We start from the raw sequence: 19,447 nt of genomic DNA, 5'->3' as shown, positions 1-19,447 counted from the left end.
TTCTAGTTCAATTTTAAAGAGTCAAAAATATAGGAGGGCAACTAGCCCCCCCCCCCTCCACGCCCTTTTTCCTTAAACCCATCAAATATGAACTTTGAGATAGCCTTTAAAAAAAAATAGTTCAAAGATCGTATAACGAAAATTCCTGGGTCGACAAAAGTCCCCATGGCCCGAGGGCAGACTTTGTAAGTTTTACCCTGGGGGAATATATGGTTCTTATGGAAGGGTTGCACGTAAAGACTTCAGAGAGGGTTCATTTGATTGGAAACTGAAAATTCTAATTCAGTTTTTGAGAGTCAAGAGATTGGAGGGCAACTAGCCCCCCCCCTACGCCCCTTTTTCCCCAAATGCATCCGATAACAATTTTGAGATAGCCATTTTTTAAAATAGTTCAAAAGTCTTGACTTACTTGACTTAACGCTCGTGCTCAGCGGGATCGCCAACATAGAGGGAATTGGTTGAAAGTACTGTCAGTCTTCTCCAAGCAGCCCTGTCCAGGGCTAGGGATGAGGTCTCATTAGGGTCGATGTTGCGGTTGAAGAGGCGTTGATTTATAACATCAGTCCATCTGGTGCGCGGCCTCCCTCGAGGACGTTTCCAGACAATCGAGAGATTGAAGTCCGAAATGATCCTTGCAGGGGTAGTTGACGGGAGGCGGAGTAAGTGGCCGTACCATCTTATAGAACGAGCTTCTACTTGGGTGGAGAGGTTCGCTAACTTGAAGGTCCTCAGGATCTCAGTATTGCGGATATTTTCATACCATTTTGAAGCCTTCAACTCGACGCAGGTGTACAGTTTGGATGGCATCGACCTTTCTTAGCTGTGTCTGCGTTATCGGCCATGAAAGTCAGATAAGAAAAACTCAGGTGTCTACACAACCTCCCAGAGCCCAGGGGCAGTCGTTGTAAGTTATACACTGGGGGCATATATAGTTCTTATGAAAGATATGCTCGTATAAACTTCAGAGAGTGCTCATTTGAATGGAAATTGAAAGTTCTCGTTCACTTTTTAAGAGTCAAAAGAGATCGGAGGGCAACTAGCAACCCCCCCTCCCCTGGCCCTATTTTCCTCAAGCCCATCCGATAAAAACTTTGAGAGAGCTATTTTTTCAAAGTGGTTCAAAGATCATATAACGAAACTCCAGGGTCGACAAAATCCTTCAGGGCCCGGGGTAGGCGTTGTAAGTTATGCCTGGCGGGCATATATAGCTGTTATGGAAGGGATATTCGAATTAAGTTCAGAGAGGGCTTATTGGATTGGAAATTAAAAGTTCTAGTTTAGTTTCTAAGAGTAAAAGAGAACAGAGGGCAACTATCCCCCCACGCCTCTTTTCCCCCAAATGCACCTGAAAAAATTTTGAAACAGCCATTTTGTTAAAAATAGTTCAAAGGTCAAATAAAAAAACTCCGGTGTCGACACAACCCCCCAGGGCCCGGGGGCAGGCGTTGAAAGCTATACCCTGGGGACATATATGTTTCTTAGGGAAGGGATGCTCGTATAAACTTTAGAGGGGGCTCAATTGAATGGAAATTGAAAGTTCTAGTTCAATTTTTAAGAGTTAAAAGAGATCGGAGGGCCCCTAGCCCCCCCCCATGCCCTTTTTTTAAACCCATCCGATGAAAATTTTGAGGCAGCCATTTTTTAAAAATAGTTCAAATGTCAGATAACAAAAACTCCGGTGTCGACACAACCCCCCAGGGCCCGAGGGCAGGCTTTGTAAGTTATGTCCTGGGGCCGTATATAATTTTTATGAAAGGTATGCTCATATAAACTTTAGAGAGGGTTCATTTGATTGGAAATTAAAAGGTCTCGTTCACTTTCTCAGAGTCAAAAGAGATCAGAAGGCAACTAGCCCCTCCCTCTCCACGCCTTTTTCTTCCCCAAACCCATCCGATAAAAATGTTGAGGTGAATATTTGTTTAAAAATAGCTCAAACATCCAATATTGAAACTCCGGGTCGACACAACCCCCCAGGGCTCGGGGACAGGCGTTGTAAGTTATGCCCTGGGTGCATAAATAGTTCTTATAGAAGGGATGCTCGTATAAATTTCAGAGAGGGCTCATTTGATTGAAAATGGAAAGTTCTAGTTCACTTTTAAAGAGTCAAAAGAGATCGAAGGGCAATTAGACCACGCCCCTTTTTCCCCAAACACATCCGATAAAAATTTTGAGATATCCATTTTATTAAAAATAGCTCAAACAACAAATAATAAAAATTCTAAGGTTGACACAAACTCATTTTTTTACTTTGATATTGTTACTTTCATAATAGTTTTGATGCTTTGATGAACGTTTGATTTTGAAAAAAAAGTTTGATTTTGAAATAAGGAATTATTAAAAACTTGAAAATTAAAAAAAAAAATTCCGAAACAGAAGTTTTTCAAAGAAAAATAAAGGCCATTTTAAACTTAAGGCCAGAAGATACAAATACCTGTTAAAATTAAAACTCAACGACCAGAAACTATTATTAAAAAATAAATAAAACAAAAAAACGAACAGAAATTAAATAAACAATCATAGCAAAAATACATACAAAGGTAATAATATAAATGAATAAATAGATCTTAAAGCGAGTAATGCTTAAATTGAATATGCAAATTAAGCTTAAAACGAAAAAAATATTTTGCTATTGAAGTATAAATGAAACTCAAAATGAACAGAAATTAAATAAACAATCAATGCAAACGAACATACAATAGATATTAATGTAAATGAATAAAAAAAAATCTTAAAACGAGAGAAACTTAAAATGAATATGAAAATCAAGCTTGAAACGAACAAAAACCGCTACAAACAAGAGTTTGGGTATCGCCTCCTTCTCTCACTGTAAAAGTTTAAATCCTACTGCGTCATTGGCGCTTTACTGAAAACTATATGTGTCTTGAACAGTCTTGGAAAGTATAAACAAAATCAAATTGAATATTTGATATACAATGATATTAATTGTTGAAAGATCCATCAGTTCAAGATTTTATTTCACTGTAATTTTATTACAGTGAAATAAAATCACTGTAACTTACAGCATTTTCAATGCTGTAAGAACTGAAAAAGAAAATACTTGTAATATAATTCGTTTTCAGTGAAGTGCCAATGACGCAGTAGGCTATTGATTTTTACAGTTAAGGAAGAGGGCAGTATCCAAACTCTTGTTTATAGTAAAACTATATTCGTCTTGAACAATTCTAGAAAAAACTAGTTCATTAATCCGAATATCTGATGTATAATGAAAATTATTGCTGAAAGCTCATCAGTCTAAAATTTTCCTGTAATTTTGATGTTTATTTTCAATATTAAGTACAAAAGAAAATATTTTAATGAAATTCGTTTTCAGTAAAACGCTAATGACGCAGTAAGTTTTAGACTTTTACAGTGAGAGAAGGAGGCGACACCCAAACTCATGTGTGTAGTAATTTTTGTTCGTTTCAAGCTTGATTTTCATATTCAACTTAAGTTTCACTTGTTTTAAGATTTATTTATTCATTTACAGTAATATCTATTGTATGTTTGTTTGCATTGATTGTTTATTTGCTTTCTGTTCGTTTTGAGTTTCATTTATACTTCAATAGCAAAATATTTTTTTCCGTTTTAAGCTTGATTTGCATATTCTTTAAGCATTACTTGCTTTAAGATTTATTTATTCATTTACATTATTACATGTTGTATGTTTTTTTGCTATGATTGTTTATTTAATTTTGTTCGTTTTGGGTTTCATTTGTTCTTTAATAGTAATTTCTGGTCGTTTTGAGTTTGAATTTTAAAAGGTATTTACTTCTGCTGAGCTTAAGTTTAAAATGGCCTGTACTTTTCTTTAAAAAACTTCTTTTTCGGATTCTTTTTTTTAAATTAATTAATAATATATGCAGTCCTAGAAGATGTTCAAAGCGAAGTTACTAGAGTGAATTTTCTTACTTTATGGAACAATAAGTCGCTGGTATTACAATTCTTCAGAGGTTAATAATAAAAAGACAAGAACTCAGTGGCAGATCCAGGGGGGGGGCGAGGGAGCACGCGCCCCCTAACGTAGTCTAAAGTAGTGTAACTTACTTGATTAACGCAACTTTGCGTTAATTAAACTTACTCCTATCCCAAGTTTATCGGATCAACCTATTTTGTACCCCCCCCCCCCAAAAAAAAAATTCTGGATCCACCCCTGCAAGAAATATTATAGTGTTGCCAAATCAGCGACAAACTAAATCTAGGTTCAAACTGCTTTTACTTTTCAACTCTAATTCGAGACCAAGATTGGTGAAGTCAACAAGAGCGATTTATTGTTCAAATTTTCAAACAGCAAAGTATTAAGAAGATTTGAAACCCAACTTTCCTTACTTAATACATAATTTCTCTAGGTGCATTTGATATTTTTTTGGTCAAATGTTTTTATGTTTCTTACTGCCATTTTTCATTTTTCTCTTATCATTATGACTCAGTTTCTCAGATATGCATGTTGTTACTCTTGTATTGTGTTTGATTATATTTCTTTCCTCTCAATCAAACGTATTAGGCCCTCCTTCTGGATATATCTCTGACTGGGACAATGTACGTGGCATAGTTATTATTGTCCCTTTGATGTAATTCCATTAACTGAGATTTTGCTATCCTCCAGTAATCCCGCATTGAATTGTAATTCGTACGGTATTGCTGTCAGACGTACTCCAAATATATATATGTATATATATATATATATATATATATATATATATATATATATATATATATATATATATATATATATATATATATATATATATATATATATATATATATATATCATAAGATTTTTCAAAAACAAGAACAGGGACTATTTTTTTCATAAAAATGCCCCCAAAAGTTGATTTCTAAAATATAGGGATGCAAATGCGTCCTACCCTCAATTGACAGCCCTGCACTCAACCCCGGAAAACATTTAACTTACTGAATAAAGTTTAAAATTAATAAAACAAATTTTGGAATATTAATGCTGGTTTGCGAAGTCAACGCACTTCCGCTAGATTAGCAAACGAGGAAATTCATTAAATGTATGAAACATAATTGCATTAACAGGTCTTTGACCTGTTCTGATTTTTTTAAATTGCTTAACCTAGGTTACGCGCAAGATTTTTAAAAAAAAGCTCGTTTAATTTTTAAATAAAAATCTCATTTCACGTTTTTAGAATGTTACGTTTGAAGGTACCTTTGAGGCATTAATTAAAAAGAAGAATTTTTTCTAAGTAAAGACTAAAGTTGAAACTTAAAAAATTAATTATCTGATCATATTCATATCTTTCTTTCCGTCGCTTGACAAAATAACGTGGGAACAAACCTGTAATACCACTGCAACGTCGTTCCATGAACTTGTGATGCAAATCTCTCTAATTTTAATGCTTGTCGAGTGTGTTTTGACCGGTCCTAAGTTACAAGTAATGAATCAGCTGTAAATGAATCTACTTCCTTTTGTCATTTGCATAACATGATTGACCTATATTTGCCTTTTCGTTTGTGGAAGACATAAGAGGTATTTATTTATCACAAGATTTAACGGCATAATATTTATATTGCGCAAGTACCCAAGGCAGGATTGAGCTCAACGCTATTTCAAATTAATGACTACAACCCCTCCCCCCCCCCCCAAAAAAAAAAAACACACGATATATGCATAAGCCATTAAAGGCTTATGCATATGCACCCACAAGAATTAGTAAAGTTCCTCAAACTTTACATTCGGTGATTGGATTGCCTCTTTCATTATTTTCATTTTCGAATTTTTTCAATGGAATGATTTGAAGGTTTCATAATAGGCCGTCTATGTAATATTTGTATGTTTTTAAATTCATTTCGTTAGTTACACATTTCTGTATACTGGGAGTGGGGATAAAGAATTATTTTCTTTTTTGAGGGAGGGATCAGTAAAACTTAGGATCCCCCAATTGTATTTTCGTTCCTGCACCCCTTTAATTAGCAGTGGCGTCAATTCATGAAAATTTGGGGGGTGGACAAAATGTCTTTGTCTAAATCAAGAGGGGCAAATATCAAACTGCCCCCCTCCCCAATTGACACTATGGGAATTAGTTTAACCCTGGAACTTTTGGAAGGGGACATGCCCACAGCCATCCCCTGGGTACACCTCAGTCTGTATGTAAAGTGAGCTGGCGCAGCTATTTTCTTCGAAATTAGCAACTAAAACTACTATTCAACAATTTCAAAGTGAATGATTAGCTTATGCACATGCGATCTAGAATAAAAAGCAAAGTCGACTTTCGATTCCGACCTACTTCAGGTCAAGTTACAGCAACTCTTACAAAAACAACAGCGAAACCGTCCATCGCTCCCAATATCTACAGTCATGGGCGCCCATAGGCTGAATTTTAGGGGGGGCTTACCTGGTCTAATCGGCACTTCGTTTTGATTTTATAGGTATATCAAACTGACAATCCACAGTCATTTGTTTGTTGTTCTTTTTGTTTTGTTTTTCAGTACCGCCTAAGTTATGCTCTGGTCTTGAGAAGGCATGGGGGTTGTCAGCCCTAGTAATGTTAATTTTTGCTCCTTTTGAGTTTGACTCGGCTATTTATTATAATTTCTGTTCGTTTTGGGTTTAATTTATTTATTGATAGTGATTTGGGTAGTTTTAGGCTTTGAAGATTATTTGACTTTATTTCTGCCCATTTTTCACTTAATAGAGCTCTACACTTAAAACTATAGTTATTTGAAATTCCAGTTTACTCAAAATAAATATGTCCACAAGTGAAATAAATTTTACGTCAGCTGACAGTTATTTTATTACTTGATTGTAATCACCCCTTCCATCAAAATAGCAAACTAGCACTTTCATGTATATTAGTTTGATTTTTATTGGAGGGGGGGGGGGGGAAGGTGAATATTACAATTTGAAATCTCCCTCAGTTTCTAGCAAAATTTTCAAATTTTCTCCTCAAGATTATATAAAAACAGTGGGTGGGTGTCTGCTTTTCTGTTAGCAGGTATTTCTGACAGAAGAGCTTGAAAGAATAGGAAGATAAGTCTGCGAACTAAAATTAGAATATAGGATGCTACGGTAATGACAGTGGCCAAGTGTGGTTCTGAAACGTGGGCACTTTGAAAGGTAGATACAAATTTGTTAAATGTTTCCCAGAGGAACTGTCTATGGACAGCATTCGGTACCATTTTGACTGACCGAATGTCAAGCAACAAGCTGTATGAAAAATGCAGTTCTATTCCAGTTTCTAGGGCTATAATGAAAGTTGCGATGGCTAGGACACGTTTTACGGAGGCAGGATGACATATTGTCAAAAAATTGTTCTTTTTAGCCACCCATCTGCAGCAAAGAGAAAAAGGGGTTGTCTCCAAAGGGGGTGGGAAGACGTCATAATGAAAGATTTAAAGGAGGTTGGAACTTCATGGAAGGAATGAAGTGTGAAGCGTGAAGGAATGAATAGGTTTTAAATGTGAAGGAATGAATAGGTTGGGGTGGAAGAGAAGTGTACACAACTGTGTTGGCCTCAGGGGCTTAGTGCTGCAGTTAGTAACTGCAGTAGTAGATATATCTATCCAGGTACATTAATGCCATAAAAAAGGTAGAATCCGACCTTGGATTTTACAATCCCTACCGGTGGTCCTGATCTCAGTTTCATGGCCCTTCAGCCAGGATGTGCAATGGGTGGTTGGAGGCCAGCCACCCTCTGTTTTCACACACCCTTCCTGTTTACCCTCTCCAGATTTTTCCAGGTACCCATTTAGATATGGGTCGACTTTCTTGAGCTTATAGAGTCACGATACTGACCCCATTCAAACCAAATAACCAGAAACTTTGGGACTCGAACCTCTGTCTTCACGGATAAAGGGTCTCAAGTCTAGCGCGCTAACCACTCGACCTGAAAGAATTTTTTCTTTGTTCTTTTCTTTCAATGTTTTTGACACATCGGAATTCAAATCACTAAAATTTATATTTAATTGAGATAATAATGATCTGTGCTCATTCTGAAAGGAAATAACATTCAAGACATTAATAGCCATTAGGCTCTAAAGGACATATGCAGTGATATTAAACAAACAATTATATTATTAAACAGAACAAATAACAAAATAAGAAATTAAAACCGAAGAAAAAGTGACAGTAACCTTGAACAGTTTATCTTAAATGAATCATATGTTAATGGTTCACCCGAAACAAAAGTTTGGCTCAAAACTCTGGACAAAAATTAAACCGATTCACAAATTAAATTAATTCAAATTAAACTAAGACAAAACCCTTTCAAATAAATCAATAAAATTAAACCAGTTAAATCAAATTAATTTCGTTTAAATCAAACCAACAAAATTATTTAAAACCGTCTCAAATTCAAATTGAATAAAAACTAAATCAATTCATAGTGAAAGGTTGGAATAAAGATCACTTTAAATCTCTCACGTTGCCTGAAAACCAGCTTAGAATTCACTATTTTTCCATCTATTAACTTCTTCAGCAATTTCAAGAGCAAGATGGCCCAGATGTACGTTTTGCATGTTGACAATTATTGCGACAACAACACCAGCTGGAGCTGTATCATTTTTACAACTTGGCAGAATCATTAGAATACTACTAGCCCCAACAGCTGCACCTAAAAGCAATTTTTTATAAAACAGATATTAATATTTGGCTACTAAAGTAGTCTTTTACCATAATTACAAAAAAGAAGAAAATTTAAATCAAAATACTCAAGAGCATAATCCTCCAATACTCCAGAAATTTTACATGGAAAATTGACGCAGTAAACAAATATTTTAACTCATACACAATTCAACTACCGTTCAAAATAAACCCATATAACCCCTAACGGCATGGCTAGCTACAATTTTGCTGTAACAATAATAAAAATATTAGAAATCAACCATTTTATTTCTCTTACTTATAAAAAAAAATAGACGTGGGAACACAAAGCGTGCAAAGTTTCTAATTATCGCCTAGAATTCGCAGCAATTTCTTTGAAAATCTCGAATAAATATCAAAAATAAAAAACCTTAGATCTGCGTCTTAAAAAATGAGTTAGAACCCCGCCGAATTTGATATATTAATGAGAAAAAAGAGTAAAAAGAGTAAAATTTCAACTGACACATTTGCTGAATCAGAGCTGAATTTTACGGACCCGTCCCAAGTTATTCAATCCTATGTTCAAATTTCTATAAGATCATATCATAAGATGTTTAAAGACAATCATAGGCAGCGCAATAGCACTGCCTAGGTAAAGAGCGATACGGTTTCAATGTTTTTTTGTTTTTTTTCATTGGGCCACTCAGTGTGAAAGGAGTTATCGTAGAAACTTCGGAAGGGACTAATTCAATTGAAAATCCTAGACCAAAGCTATTGGAAGGCAATCAGCCCCCGTACTCTTGCCCTTTTTAGCTGCCCCCCCCCCAAGACATCCGATCAAAATTGGAGGTAGTGATCTTGTTCAAAATCGACAAAAGGTCAAGTAACTATGGCTCTGGGGATGACATGGCCCACATAATCCCTGGGGCAAGGGGTGTACGCTCTGCAAGTTCCACTGAGTTTACATGTGTAATTTTTTATTGGGAAAGGGAGATATGTTGGATCCTCGATCTCCAGAAAGGCTATGGGTACTAAGAAAAAACTTTCATGGAATATTGAACTAAATCAAAACACACTATGTGCATGCAGGTTGTCAAAAGGGCGCATCAGCAATATCTCAGGAGCAATTGAGGATATTAAGTTGAAAATTGAGGGTATTAAGGGCTACTACAATTAATATTATTAATACTACTATTGAAATACATCCAAAAAGGGTAAGTGCATCCAGGGTGTCAAAGTGGCATAGATACAATGTCTCAGAAAGGGAATAGGTTACTAAGTTGAAACTTTCAGGGAAAGTTGATGAGGACATTAAACTAGATCAAAAGGAGCTATATGCATGCAGGTTGTCAAAAGGGCGTATCAGCAGTATCTCAGAAACAGCTGAGGGTATAAAGTTGAAACCCTCAGGGCGACTACTACTACTACTAATATTACTACTGCTACCAACGCTACTACTATTACTACTACTACTGAACTAAATCAAAAGAGTTTAAGTGCATCCAGGTTTGAATGGCATAAAAGCAGCATCAAGGAGGCACACTTGTGCCTCTATAAAGAGGCGACCCATCACAATGTTAAGCGATTTCAGTTCCTAGAGGTCGCAGAAAGACGGCGGTAATCGCATTTTGTAGCCCAAGCTCAAACTAAGAAACTTGCAAAATTTCATTCTCCTCCGACTTTATCTTCATGGGGTAAACTGGGCCGGAAGTTTCGACCCTCCCACCACAGCCCCCTTTAACGTTGTCCGATTGGGCTGAAATTTAGAGGTTAAGCTTTCCTAGGGCCCGGGAGCTTATCTTCAAAATTTCAGCTCAATCCGATCACTCCTTCCCTGTTTTCAAAAAAACAAATACAGCCACTCAAAATTCATTTCTTTTTTTTTTTCTTATCCAGGCCTACAAGCCACAGTTGGCAACTGATCCCGGTGAATGAGGACTCATTCGAAGCAGAATTCGACCTGTTAGGGCCTTTTGATATTTTCAGACCGAAAAAATTATCCCCCGAATTTACATTTACGAAAAACCTCGTTTTCCTATAATAGCCCATGTTAATTTTTCCCACCACAACCCCCTTTAACGTTGTCTGATCGGGCTAAAATTTAGAGGATGAGCTTTCCTGGGGCTCGGGAGCTCATCCTCCAAATTTCAGCTTAATCTGATCACTCCTTATCTGTTACCCAAAAACCAAATATCAAATTTTCTGGGGATTTGCTTGCGTCAAAAATGGATTCATCTTACTAAAAAACAATTACAATTGTGTCTCTTTAGTCCAGCGGTCGAGACTTCTGACTGTCAGGTGGAAAACCCGGGTTCGATTCACCGTTGGAGAAATTTTTTATATACTGAATTTAAAGTTTAAAAAAGAAACTCAGTTTCTTTTTTAAATTATTTGAAAAAAATTACGTTTTCTAAAGAGTTAAAGAGGCTGAGTTACAAGGTCGACGCTTAAAACGTACAGAGATTAGGATGCACAGTTGGGGGGCTGTTAAAGAGGCTGAGTCACAAGTTCGAATCTTAAAACGTACAGGGATTAGGAGGAACCCTGTACGAAGTGATTTGAGTATTCAGGAATTAAAAGCCTTAACACAAGAATGTTCAAGAGCGGGGGTTTGGGGGGCGGCAGCCCCCCAACTTTAACTCCTGACACGATCAGCTAACAGTTAGTCAAGCAATAATAAGTAATAAACTGTACAAAAACGTGCAGAAATTATTTGAAAAAAACTACGTTTTCTAAAGAGTTAAAGAGGCTGAGTTACAAGGTCGAACCTTAAAACGTACAGGGATTAGGAGGCACGGTTGGGGGGCTGCCGCCCCCAAACCCCCCGCTTTCGCAGCCTTTAAATAAATAAAAAAGTTTTTTAAACTGAAAGTAAGGAGCGACATTAAATCTTAAAACGAACAGAAATTATTCCGTATATGAAAGAGGCTGTGCCCTCCTCCACGCCTCGCTCTTTACGCTAAAGTTTGACTTTCTCACAAATCTTTTTTTGAACAAGTAAAAACTTTAGCGTAAAGAGCGAGGCGTTGAGGAGGGCACAGCCCCTTTCATATACGGAATAATTTCTGTTCGTTTTAAGATTTAATGTCGCTCCTTACTTACAGTTTAAAAAACTTTTTTTTTATTTAAAGGCTGCGAAGGGGGGGGGGGGTGGGGGGGCACCCCCCCCAACTGTGCCTCCCTGTACGATTTAAGGTTCGACCTTGTAACTCAGCCGCTTTAACTCTTTAGAAAACGTAATTTTTTTCAAATAATCTAAGAAACAGAATAGGGTAGTATGTTGAAACTTCCAGGGAAAGTTGAGACGGATGTATGCCTATATCAAAAGGTACTACGTTGAAACTTTCAGGGAAAGTTGAGGGGGATGTAGGACTAAATCAAAAGGTATAACATGTATCCAGATTGTCAAAAGGGTATCTGTGCAGTATCTAAACAACAGTAAAGGTTATTACGTTGGAACTTTCAGGGCATGTTGTGGGGGATGTTGAACTAAATCGAAAATCACTATGTGCATCGAGGTTGTCAAAAGGACGTGTCTACGATAAATCAGGAGCGGTTAAGGATATTAGCTTGAAACTTTCAGGGCGCGTTGAACCAAATCAAAAGAAACTACGTGCATGCAGGTTGTCGAAAAGGCGAATCAGGAATATCTCCGGAACGGCTGAGGGTTTTAAGTAGAAACTTTCAGGGCTACTAAAATTAACACTGTTAATGCTCCTAGTGCTCTTGAACTAAATCAAAAGAGGTCAAGTGAATGCAGGTTGTCAAAGTGGTATAGATACAATATCTCAGGAAGGGAATAGGTTACTAAGTTGAAACTTTCAGGGAAAGTTGATGGGGATATAAAACTAAATCAAAAGGCTCTATATGCATGCAGGTTGTCAAAAGGGCGTCTAAGCGATATCCCAGAAACGGGTCAGGGTATCAAGTTGAAACCTTCAAGGCGACTACTACTACTACCACTGCTACTGCTACTACTAATACTATTGCTGCTACAACTACTACTACCACTGGCGGATCCGGGGGGTTGAGGGAACCCTGTCCCCCCTCAAGATTTTTCTGGCGCCCTCTTATCCTGTTTTTTTCTTTTTTTTTACTTTTTTTTAGAATTAAATCCCTCCCCCCAGATTTTGGTAATTTGCGCCCTTATCACATTGGGCCTCCCCCAAGATTTTGCTCTAGATCCACACCTGACTACTACTACTATCGTACAAAATCAAAAGAGTTTAAGCGCATCCAGGTTTGAATAGCATAAAAGAAATATCCCATTAACGCAGAAGGGTATTAAGTTGAAACTTTCAGTAAAAGTTGAGGAGGTTGTATAACTCAATCAAAAGGCACTATGTTGAAACTTTCAGGGAAAGTTGAGGGGGATGTATAACTAAATCAAAAGGTACTACGTGCATACCAGATTGTCAAAAGGGTGTCTGTGCAATATCAAACAACAGCAAATGTTATTACGCTGGAACTTTCATTGCATGTTGTGGGGGATGTCAAACTAAATAAAAAATCACTACGTGCATCGAGGTTGTCAAAAGGGCGTGTCTACGATATGTTAGGGGTGGCTAAGGATATCAGTTTGAAACTTTCAGGGCATGTTGAACCCAATAAAAAAGAACTATGCGCATACAGGTTGTCAAAAAAGCCTATGAGGAATATCTCAGGAATGGCTAAGGGTATTAAGTTGAAACTTTCAAGGCTACTACTACGACTATTGTTGCTACTATTATTAGTACTAATACTAATATTGAGATAGCGATTGCGACAACTTGGGACTGCGACTGTAACTATTTGCGACTACAAACACTTGTGACTGCGACATCGAATACTTGCGACAGCGACTGCAACTACTTGTGACCACGAATACTCGGGACTGCAATTACCTGGGACTACGACTACTTGTAAATGCACACACGATTACTTGCAACTGCTATTACTACTACGGCGACGGTGACTACTACTGCTACTATTACTACTTCTACTGTAGACCTAAATCAATAGAGCTTAAGTGCATTCAGGCTGTCGAAATGGCATATATACAATATTTCAGGAACAGAAAACGGTATTAAGCTGAAACTGTCAGGGAAAATTGAGGGGGATGCAAGACTTAATCAAAAATAATATGTGTATCATTTGATTAAAAGAGCGACAGCGCAATATTCCAGGAAAAGCTAAGGGTGTTACGTGGGAAATTTTAAGGCAATTCGTTGGGGATGTAGAACTAAACCAAAAGCCACTATGTGCATCCAAGTTTGTCAAAAGCACGTATGTGCAATATCTCAGGAACGGCTAAGGGTATTAAGTTGAAACTTTCAGGACATTTTGAGAGAGATGGTCGATCAACTTTTGTCTCTACTAAAATTGTAATATGATGGTATTGTAATATGCGTTTTAATGAGATCATAATTCCTTCCGCCCTGTACAAGCCCGATGATAATGAAGATTTTCAATCCATTTATTAGAATAATATTATATTGAATAATGTCGAAAAATAATATTGAATAACAATAATAATATTCCCCGTAGTCATTCACCCAAAGTACTATAGGATATCTATTATTACAATTTACAGTACAATCTTATTCAATATATGTTTTGAAAGCCAGAATCTTAATTCTTAAGGAGAAAAACAGAAAAAAGATTTTAAATTATTCTTTAATTAACTAATAAACAAACTATGTCAATTATAGGCGAATAAAAATTAATTTAAGAAAACATTTTCCACGAAAGAAGTTTTCTGAAGAAAAGTAAAGAGCTACATTAAACCGAAGAAGAGCAGAAATAAAGTCAAATAATAATTTAAGTGTAAAACCCAAAGCAGTGCAGCAATTCTTTGCGCGCTTCATTAATAAAGGTGTTAAATATATACAGGTAATGTAACGTTAAATTTATTCGAAACAAAATATAGATTTGAACGCGGTTGAACATTTAAATGTATATATGTAATCTACTCTCAAATATATTGGAGAGAAATTAAAATAAAATGCAGATACATTTGCAATAGTATCAAACCCCTCGCTTTTATTTTGTTTCTTCGCTGTCGATTACTTTCCATATAAATGATAAACTCAAAGCAAATCATGAACAGAGGTGGCTAGCAACAGTAGATGATACAACTTTCAAAACCATCGACAGATTAAAAGTATAACCTATAAGGGTATACTAACCTTAGTATAACCTTATTCAACCTAGTACTATAAAGCTATTTGTCGCTTTTTCAGATCATATACTACAAATAAACTACTAATAATTCAGGAACTACATCATTCTGTTTATTTCTATTGATAAACGTTGCGTAAAAACTGAATTCTAGGTGACAATAATTTTTCCTACCCTTAAGTGTATCAAAGACCAATAAAAGGTGCCCTAGCTGTCCAGAAGTTCTTAACCTCTCACCCATAAAGATAACCCTGGTCCAACAAACGATTGATGAAACGCCTAGGTTTTACTTCTTCGCAAACGATTACCTATAAATAGTATATCTAGGGCACAGTTTATATAATTAGCAGTATAATCATTCGCTATCTCACCCATTATAAAAACCCGGACCGGGGTGCGAGTGCTCCGGAGAACGTTTTTGCAGATATAAACATAGGCGAAGTCAGATTAGCGGGAATGCAGGTTAGTCTGTTTCCGTCTGTTTCAATCAAAGTGCATTGAAATAAGTGGGAAGGAGTACAAGCGGGAAGGAGTGCAGAGTGCAAAGTGCATTGAAACAGAAATAAGTGGGAGGAGCTTTTTGTTCACGAAGACCAGAAATGATCTGCGATAAGCTTACTGGGTATATTCTGTCTACTGTGATCTAGGGCATCAGCACCTACAACTCGTCGGTTTTCATTTGAGGCGTTACGGAAGTACCCCCTCAAACTTCTCTCAACGATGCTAAATCCGGCCGGACTAATTTACACAAGTTTCAAATGCCTGACTTTCGAAGATGACTGTCCCTTAACAACATATTCTTACTTGCACATCCTTTTCTGTATCGGACATGGAACCGAATTTTTTGTGTCCTCAAGAATATATATTTCAGTATAAATATGTAACCCCTACTCCCTTAAAACGAACTTGTTCAAATAATCAGTTCTTAATTAAAACTCCCTCATTTGTCTTTGAATTCCATTTTCCCGATTGTTTTGATCAAATAAAAGGTAAAATAATTCGCTGATGTTTCTAAGCCCCAACCAAGAAGATTATCGTGGTCTAGCAATCTATTTTTACTTGCACTTCCCTCTTCATAGCGCAAATCAGACCAAATTTTACGTACCCTCAAATGCAACGGAAGCAAATAATATTTACACCAGCAAGCATAAGATGGTTACCCCTCCCCGCAGCAATGACAAAGACATAATAGCCAATTGTGTTAAAACTTGAACCAGATGTTGTTTCTAATGTATCACGACAGTGTAGTTGTCAGTCCCTCAAAATCTTTAGAACGGTGTAGCGCATAAATGAATTTTTATACGGGAAAATGGATCTCATGTACTTTGATCAGCACCGACCAGCGTTGAAAAACAAAAGAAATATCTGCCTTGGTTCTAAAGTAGAATGCTCAGTTTCTAAAATCACTCCTTAGAAAGGAGCAAAAGGAAAGCTCCAATTTCTTTGGCGGCTGGTGCAGGTAACCATCGCATATCTTAAGCCCTTTTACGATTTTAGCCAGCTTCAATTTGAAACTGGTCCATGCCTGCTCGCCTGCTAGAACGGAGCCTGAGATCCAAACTATCTGTAAGAACTGCAAATGTTAGACCTTTACCCCTTTCTAGCTAATAAGCTGAAATCGATGTACTAAGGGAAAGAAGCAGGACCAAAGTATTGATCATGCAACACAGTAAACAAACAATTCAATGTTTTGAAAAGCTCTAAAATAAAAACTGAAACAATTAGTAATAACAAACAGCTAAACATACCAGAGTGGGAGACGTGAAATCGATTTTCGTCACCAAATGCAATTTCCTTCTTTGTTGGCATTACGCCCCATCCCATTCCATAGAATCGGTTCAACTTGGTTTTAATGATAGGAGACCATATCATTTCCATTGTTTCTCGCTTTAAATATCCTAAATAAAACGATTATCGTCAGTAACTGATTAATAAAAGAAGCAAATGTATTAGGATTTATGTCCCTGAAGAGATTTCGATGCCGACTTTTTTTTTCGCATACTCAATTATAAGATGATCCGCCACCGAGTTTTATTACCACTTGTATCGGTGGCTGGTTCCCAGCCCACGACAACTCCTCATAAGGATGAAAAGTAACTATAGTAACTATAAAAGTAACTAAGTAACTATAATAATACTTGATTAAGCAACTATAGAGCATTCAGTGACTGTGCATGCATTAACAAATGAAGATAAAAGCAGCTTTCACTCACTGTATCAATATAAAGCTAAGCCCTGTTATGTCATTCAGAAAATTTGAAATGTCAAAGAATTGCTTGTGCCGTGTGTAAATATCTTTTTCTAACAAAACTGAAGGACAAACTAGTGGCTGTGTATTGATACAGTGAATGAAAGTTAATGTTTTTCCTGTTTAGTAATTCATACATAGTCACTGAAACCTAGTTACTTGATAAAGCAAGAACAAGGCCTAAAACCAATGCAAGTCAATAAACTAATACCGAATTTTCACCTATAAACGAACTATTTCACAAGATAAGGAGCGGCCGTTTACCTTACATTTATCCTCAGCGATAATGGTAGTAACGATCCAAAAAATCTTGCACTTTTATCCAAAAGAACCTATCTCACTCATAAATAGCTTTTTAAATTGTGTTTGGTCAGGTATTTTAACCACGAACTACAAGAGCGAAAATATTCATGTTTTGAAAATACTACAACGAGACAAAAACGTTCTCTTGACTAATTTCTAATGCTAGATTTTACATTCTTGAACGATTTTAGGGAGTCGAAAACTACAACGAGACAAAACGTTCTCTTAACTGATTTCTAATGCTAGATTTTACATTCTTGAACGATTTTAGGGAGTCGAAAATTACAACGAGACAAAACGTTCTCTTGACTAATTTCTAATACTAGATTTTACATTCTTGAACGATTTTAGGGAGTCGAAAACTACAACGAGACAAAATGTTCTCTTGACTAATTTCTAATGCTAGATTTTACATTCTTGAACGATTTTAGGGAGTCGAAAACTACAACGAGACATAACGTTCTCTTAACTGATTACTAATGCTCGATTTTACATTCTTGAACGATTTTAGGGAGTCGAAAACTACAACGAGACAAAACGTTCTCTTAATTGATTTCTAATGCTAGATTTTACATTCTTGAACGATTTTAGGGAGTCGAAAACTACAACGAGACAAAATGTTCTCTTGACTAATTTCTAATGCTAGATTTTACATTCTTGAACGATTTTAGGGAGTCGAAAACTACAACGAGACATAACGTTCTCTTAACTGATTACTAATGCTCGATTTTACATTCTTGAACGATTTTAGGGGGTCGAAAACTACAACGAGACAAAACGTTCTCTTAATTGATTTCTAATGCTAGATTTTACATTCTTGAACGATTTTAGGGAGTCGAAAACTACAACGAGACAAAATGTTCTCTTGACTAATTTCTAATGCTAGATTTTACATTCTTGAACGATTTTAGGGAGTCGAAAACTACAACAAGACATAAAGTTCTCTTAACTGATTACTAATGCTCGATTTTACATTCTTGAACGATTTTAGGGAGTCGAAAACTACAACGAGACAAAACGTTCTCTTAATTGATTTCTAATGCTAGATTTTATTCTTGAACGATTTTAGGGAGTCGAAAACTACAACGAGACAAAACGTTCTCTTGACTAATTTCTAATACTAGATTTTACATTCTTGAACGATTTTAGGGAGTCGAAAACTAAAACAAGACAAAACGTTCTCTTAACTGATTTCTAATGCTAGATTTTACATTCTTGAATGATTTTAGGGAGTCAAAAACTACAACGAGACAAAACGTTCTCTTGACTAATTTCCAATGCTATATTTTCCATTCTTCAACGATTTTAGGGAGTCGAAAACTGAGCTTCCTCCCTAGCGTTATTCAATTTTAGGCATGAATCTAAATCTATTGCTGCACGATATTCCCTATCAAAATAGGCAAATTGCCACAAAGGCTAGATGTCAAATATCAAGATAAACTATCAAGTATCAAAAATGATTTTAGTTATGTTGTTTTAGGCAATAATAAATACTGTGTACACTATTGCAAGCAGTATAACTAGAAGTTTTATTATTAAGGAAAAACTTTTTTCCTCTTTTAGTCAAGATATATTTTAATATTTTTTAATGCAAATATACCCAACACTACAAATATTTAGTTTGTTTTTAGTATTCTGGTTCGTTTTTAGCAGCGATTCATATGCGAGATTATAATTGAACTTTTTCTGATGCATTAAACACTGAATATTTGGCAAACTTATATTGTTATTTATATGTTGCTTAATATATAGCAACTTTATTTATTTTTCTTAAAAATAAATTAAATAAAAGAAAGTAATCCATTCAAAGTAAAAATAGGAATAATAAAGAGTCATAGGATTAACATCTTGGAGGCGTGAAAAAACCTCGGGTGATTTCTCTAAAATTCGTCGGCTCGGCTGCTGGACGCATGCATTGAGTGAGCTTCGAGCGGAGGTGTAGAAAGTGCATTTTTGGGGCAGATAAATTTGACAAGGCAAACTAGCCCTGGGATCGCACAGAAGTTCACACATAACTTTTGGAATTTCAGTTGGATTGTCAAGCAATTAATTGAGCTGAAAAATTTAACTTTTATCTGGCAAATAGACAAGTTTTCTTCTTGAACAACAGCAACAAGTGTTGAGAATAAGCAACTAGATGACGTAAAACTGTGAATGAAAATAGCGGCAACTAATATTGGTTACCGATCATGATG

The 19,447-nt window shown here is 36.2% G+C and overlaps 2 protein-coding genes across 2 annotated transcripts in view; both read right to left on the bottom strand.

Moving 5' to 3' along the window:
• Positions 1-414: 414 nt before the first annotated feature.
• Positions 415-807, bottom strand: LOC148948794 (uncharacterized). The gene has a single exon (XM_089095016.1). It carries the CDS (start codon positions 805-807, stop codon positions 415-417), a length of 393 nt encoding a protein of 130 aa, XP_088951142.1.
• Positions 808-8,015: 7,208 nt separating this feature from the next.
• LOC148948793 (serine beta-lactamase-like protein LACTB, mitochondrial) overlaps positions 8,016-19,447 on the bottom strand; it is a 30,316-nt gene continuing 18,884 nt past the window's right edge. The window contains exons 6-7 of the mRNA XM_089094092.1: positions 16,450-16,599; positions 8,016-8,573 (exon numbers count right to left, since the gene is read on the bottom strand). Coding sequence (XP_088950218.1) covers positions 8,401-8,573; positions 16,450-16,599 — 323 coding nt within the window. The 3' untranslated portion in view covers positions 8,016-8,400. The remainder of the gene's footprint in view (positions 8,574-16,449; positions 16,600-19,447) is intronic.

Source organism: Artemia sp. Qi Xiang Cuo, chromosome 9 (assembly GCF_049724085.1).
Source record: "Artemia sp. Qi Xiang Cuo chromosome 9, ASM4972408v1, whole genome shotgun sequence".
NCBI lineage: Eukaryota > Metazoa > Arthropoda > Branchiopoda > Anostraca > Artemiidae > Artemia > Artemia sp. Qi Xiang Cuo.
The sequence above is the reverse complement of the archived record's forward strand: the minus strand, read 5'-3'. Positions and strand labels throughout refer to the sequence as shown.

Coding starts and splice junctions, on each gene's coding strand:
- LOC148948794 (XM_089095016.1), bottom strand. CDS start 807: ATGCCATCCAAACTGTACACCTGCGTCGAGTTGAAGGCTTCAAAATGG.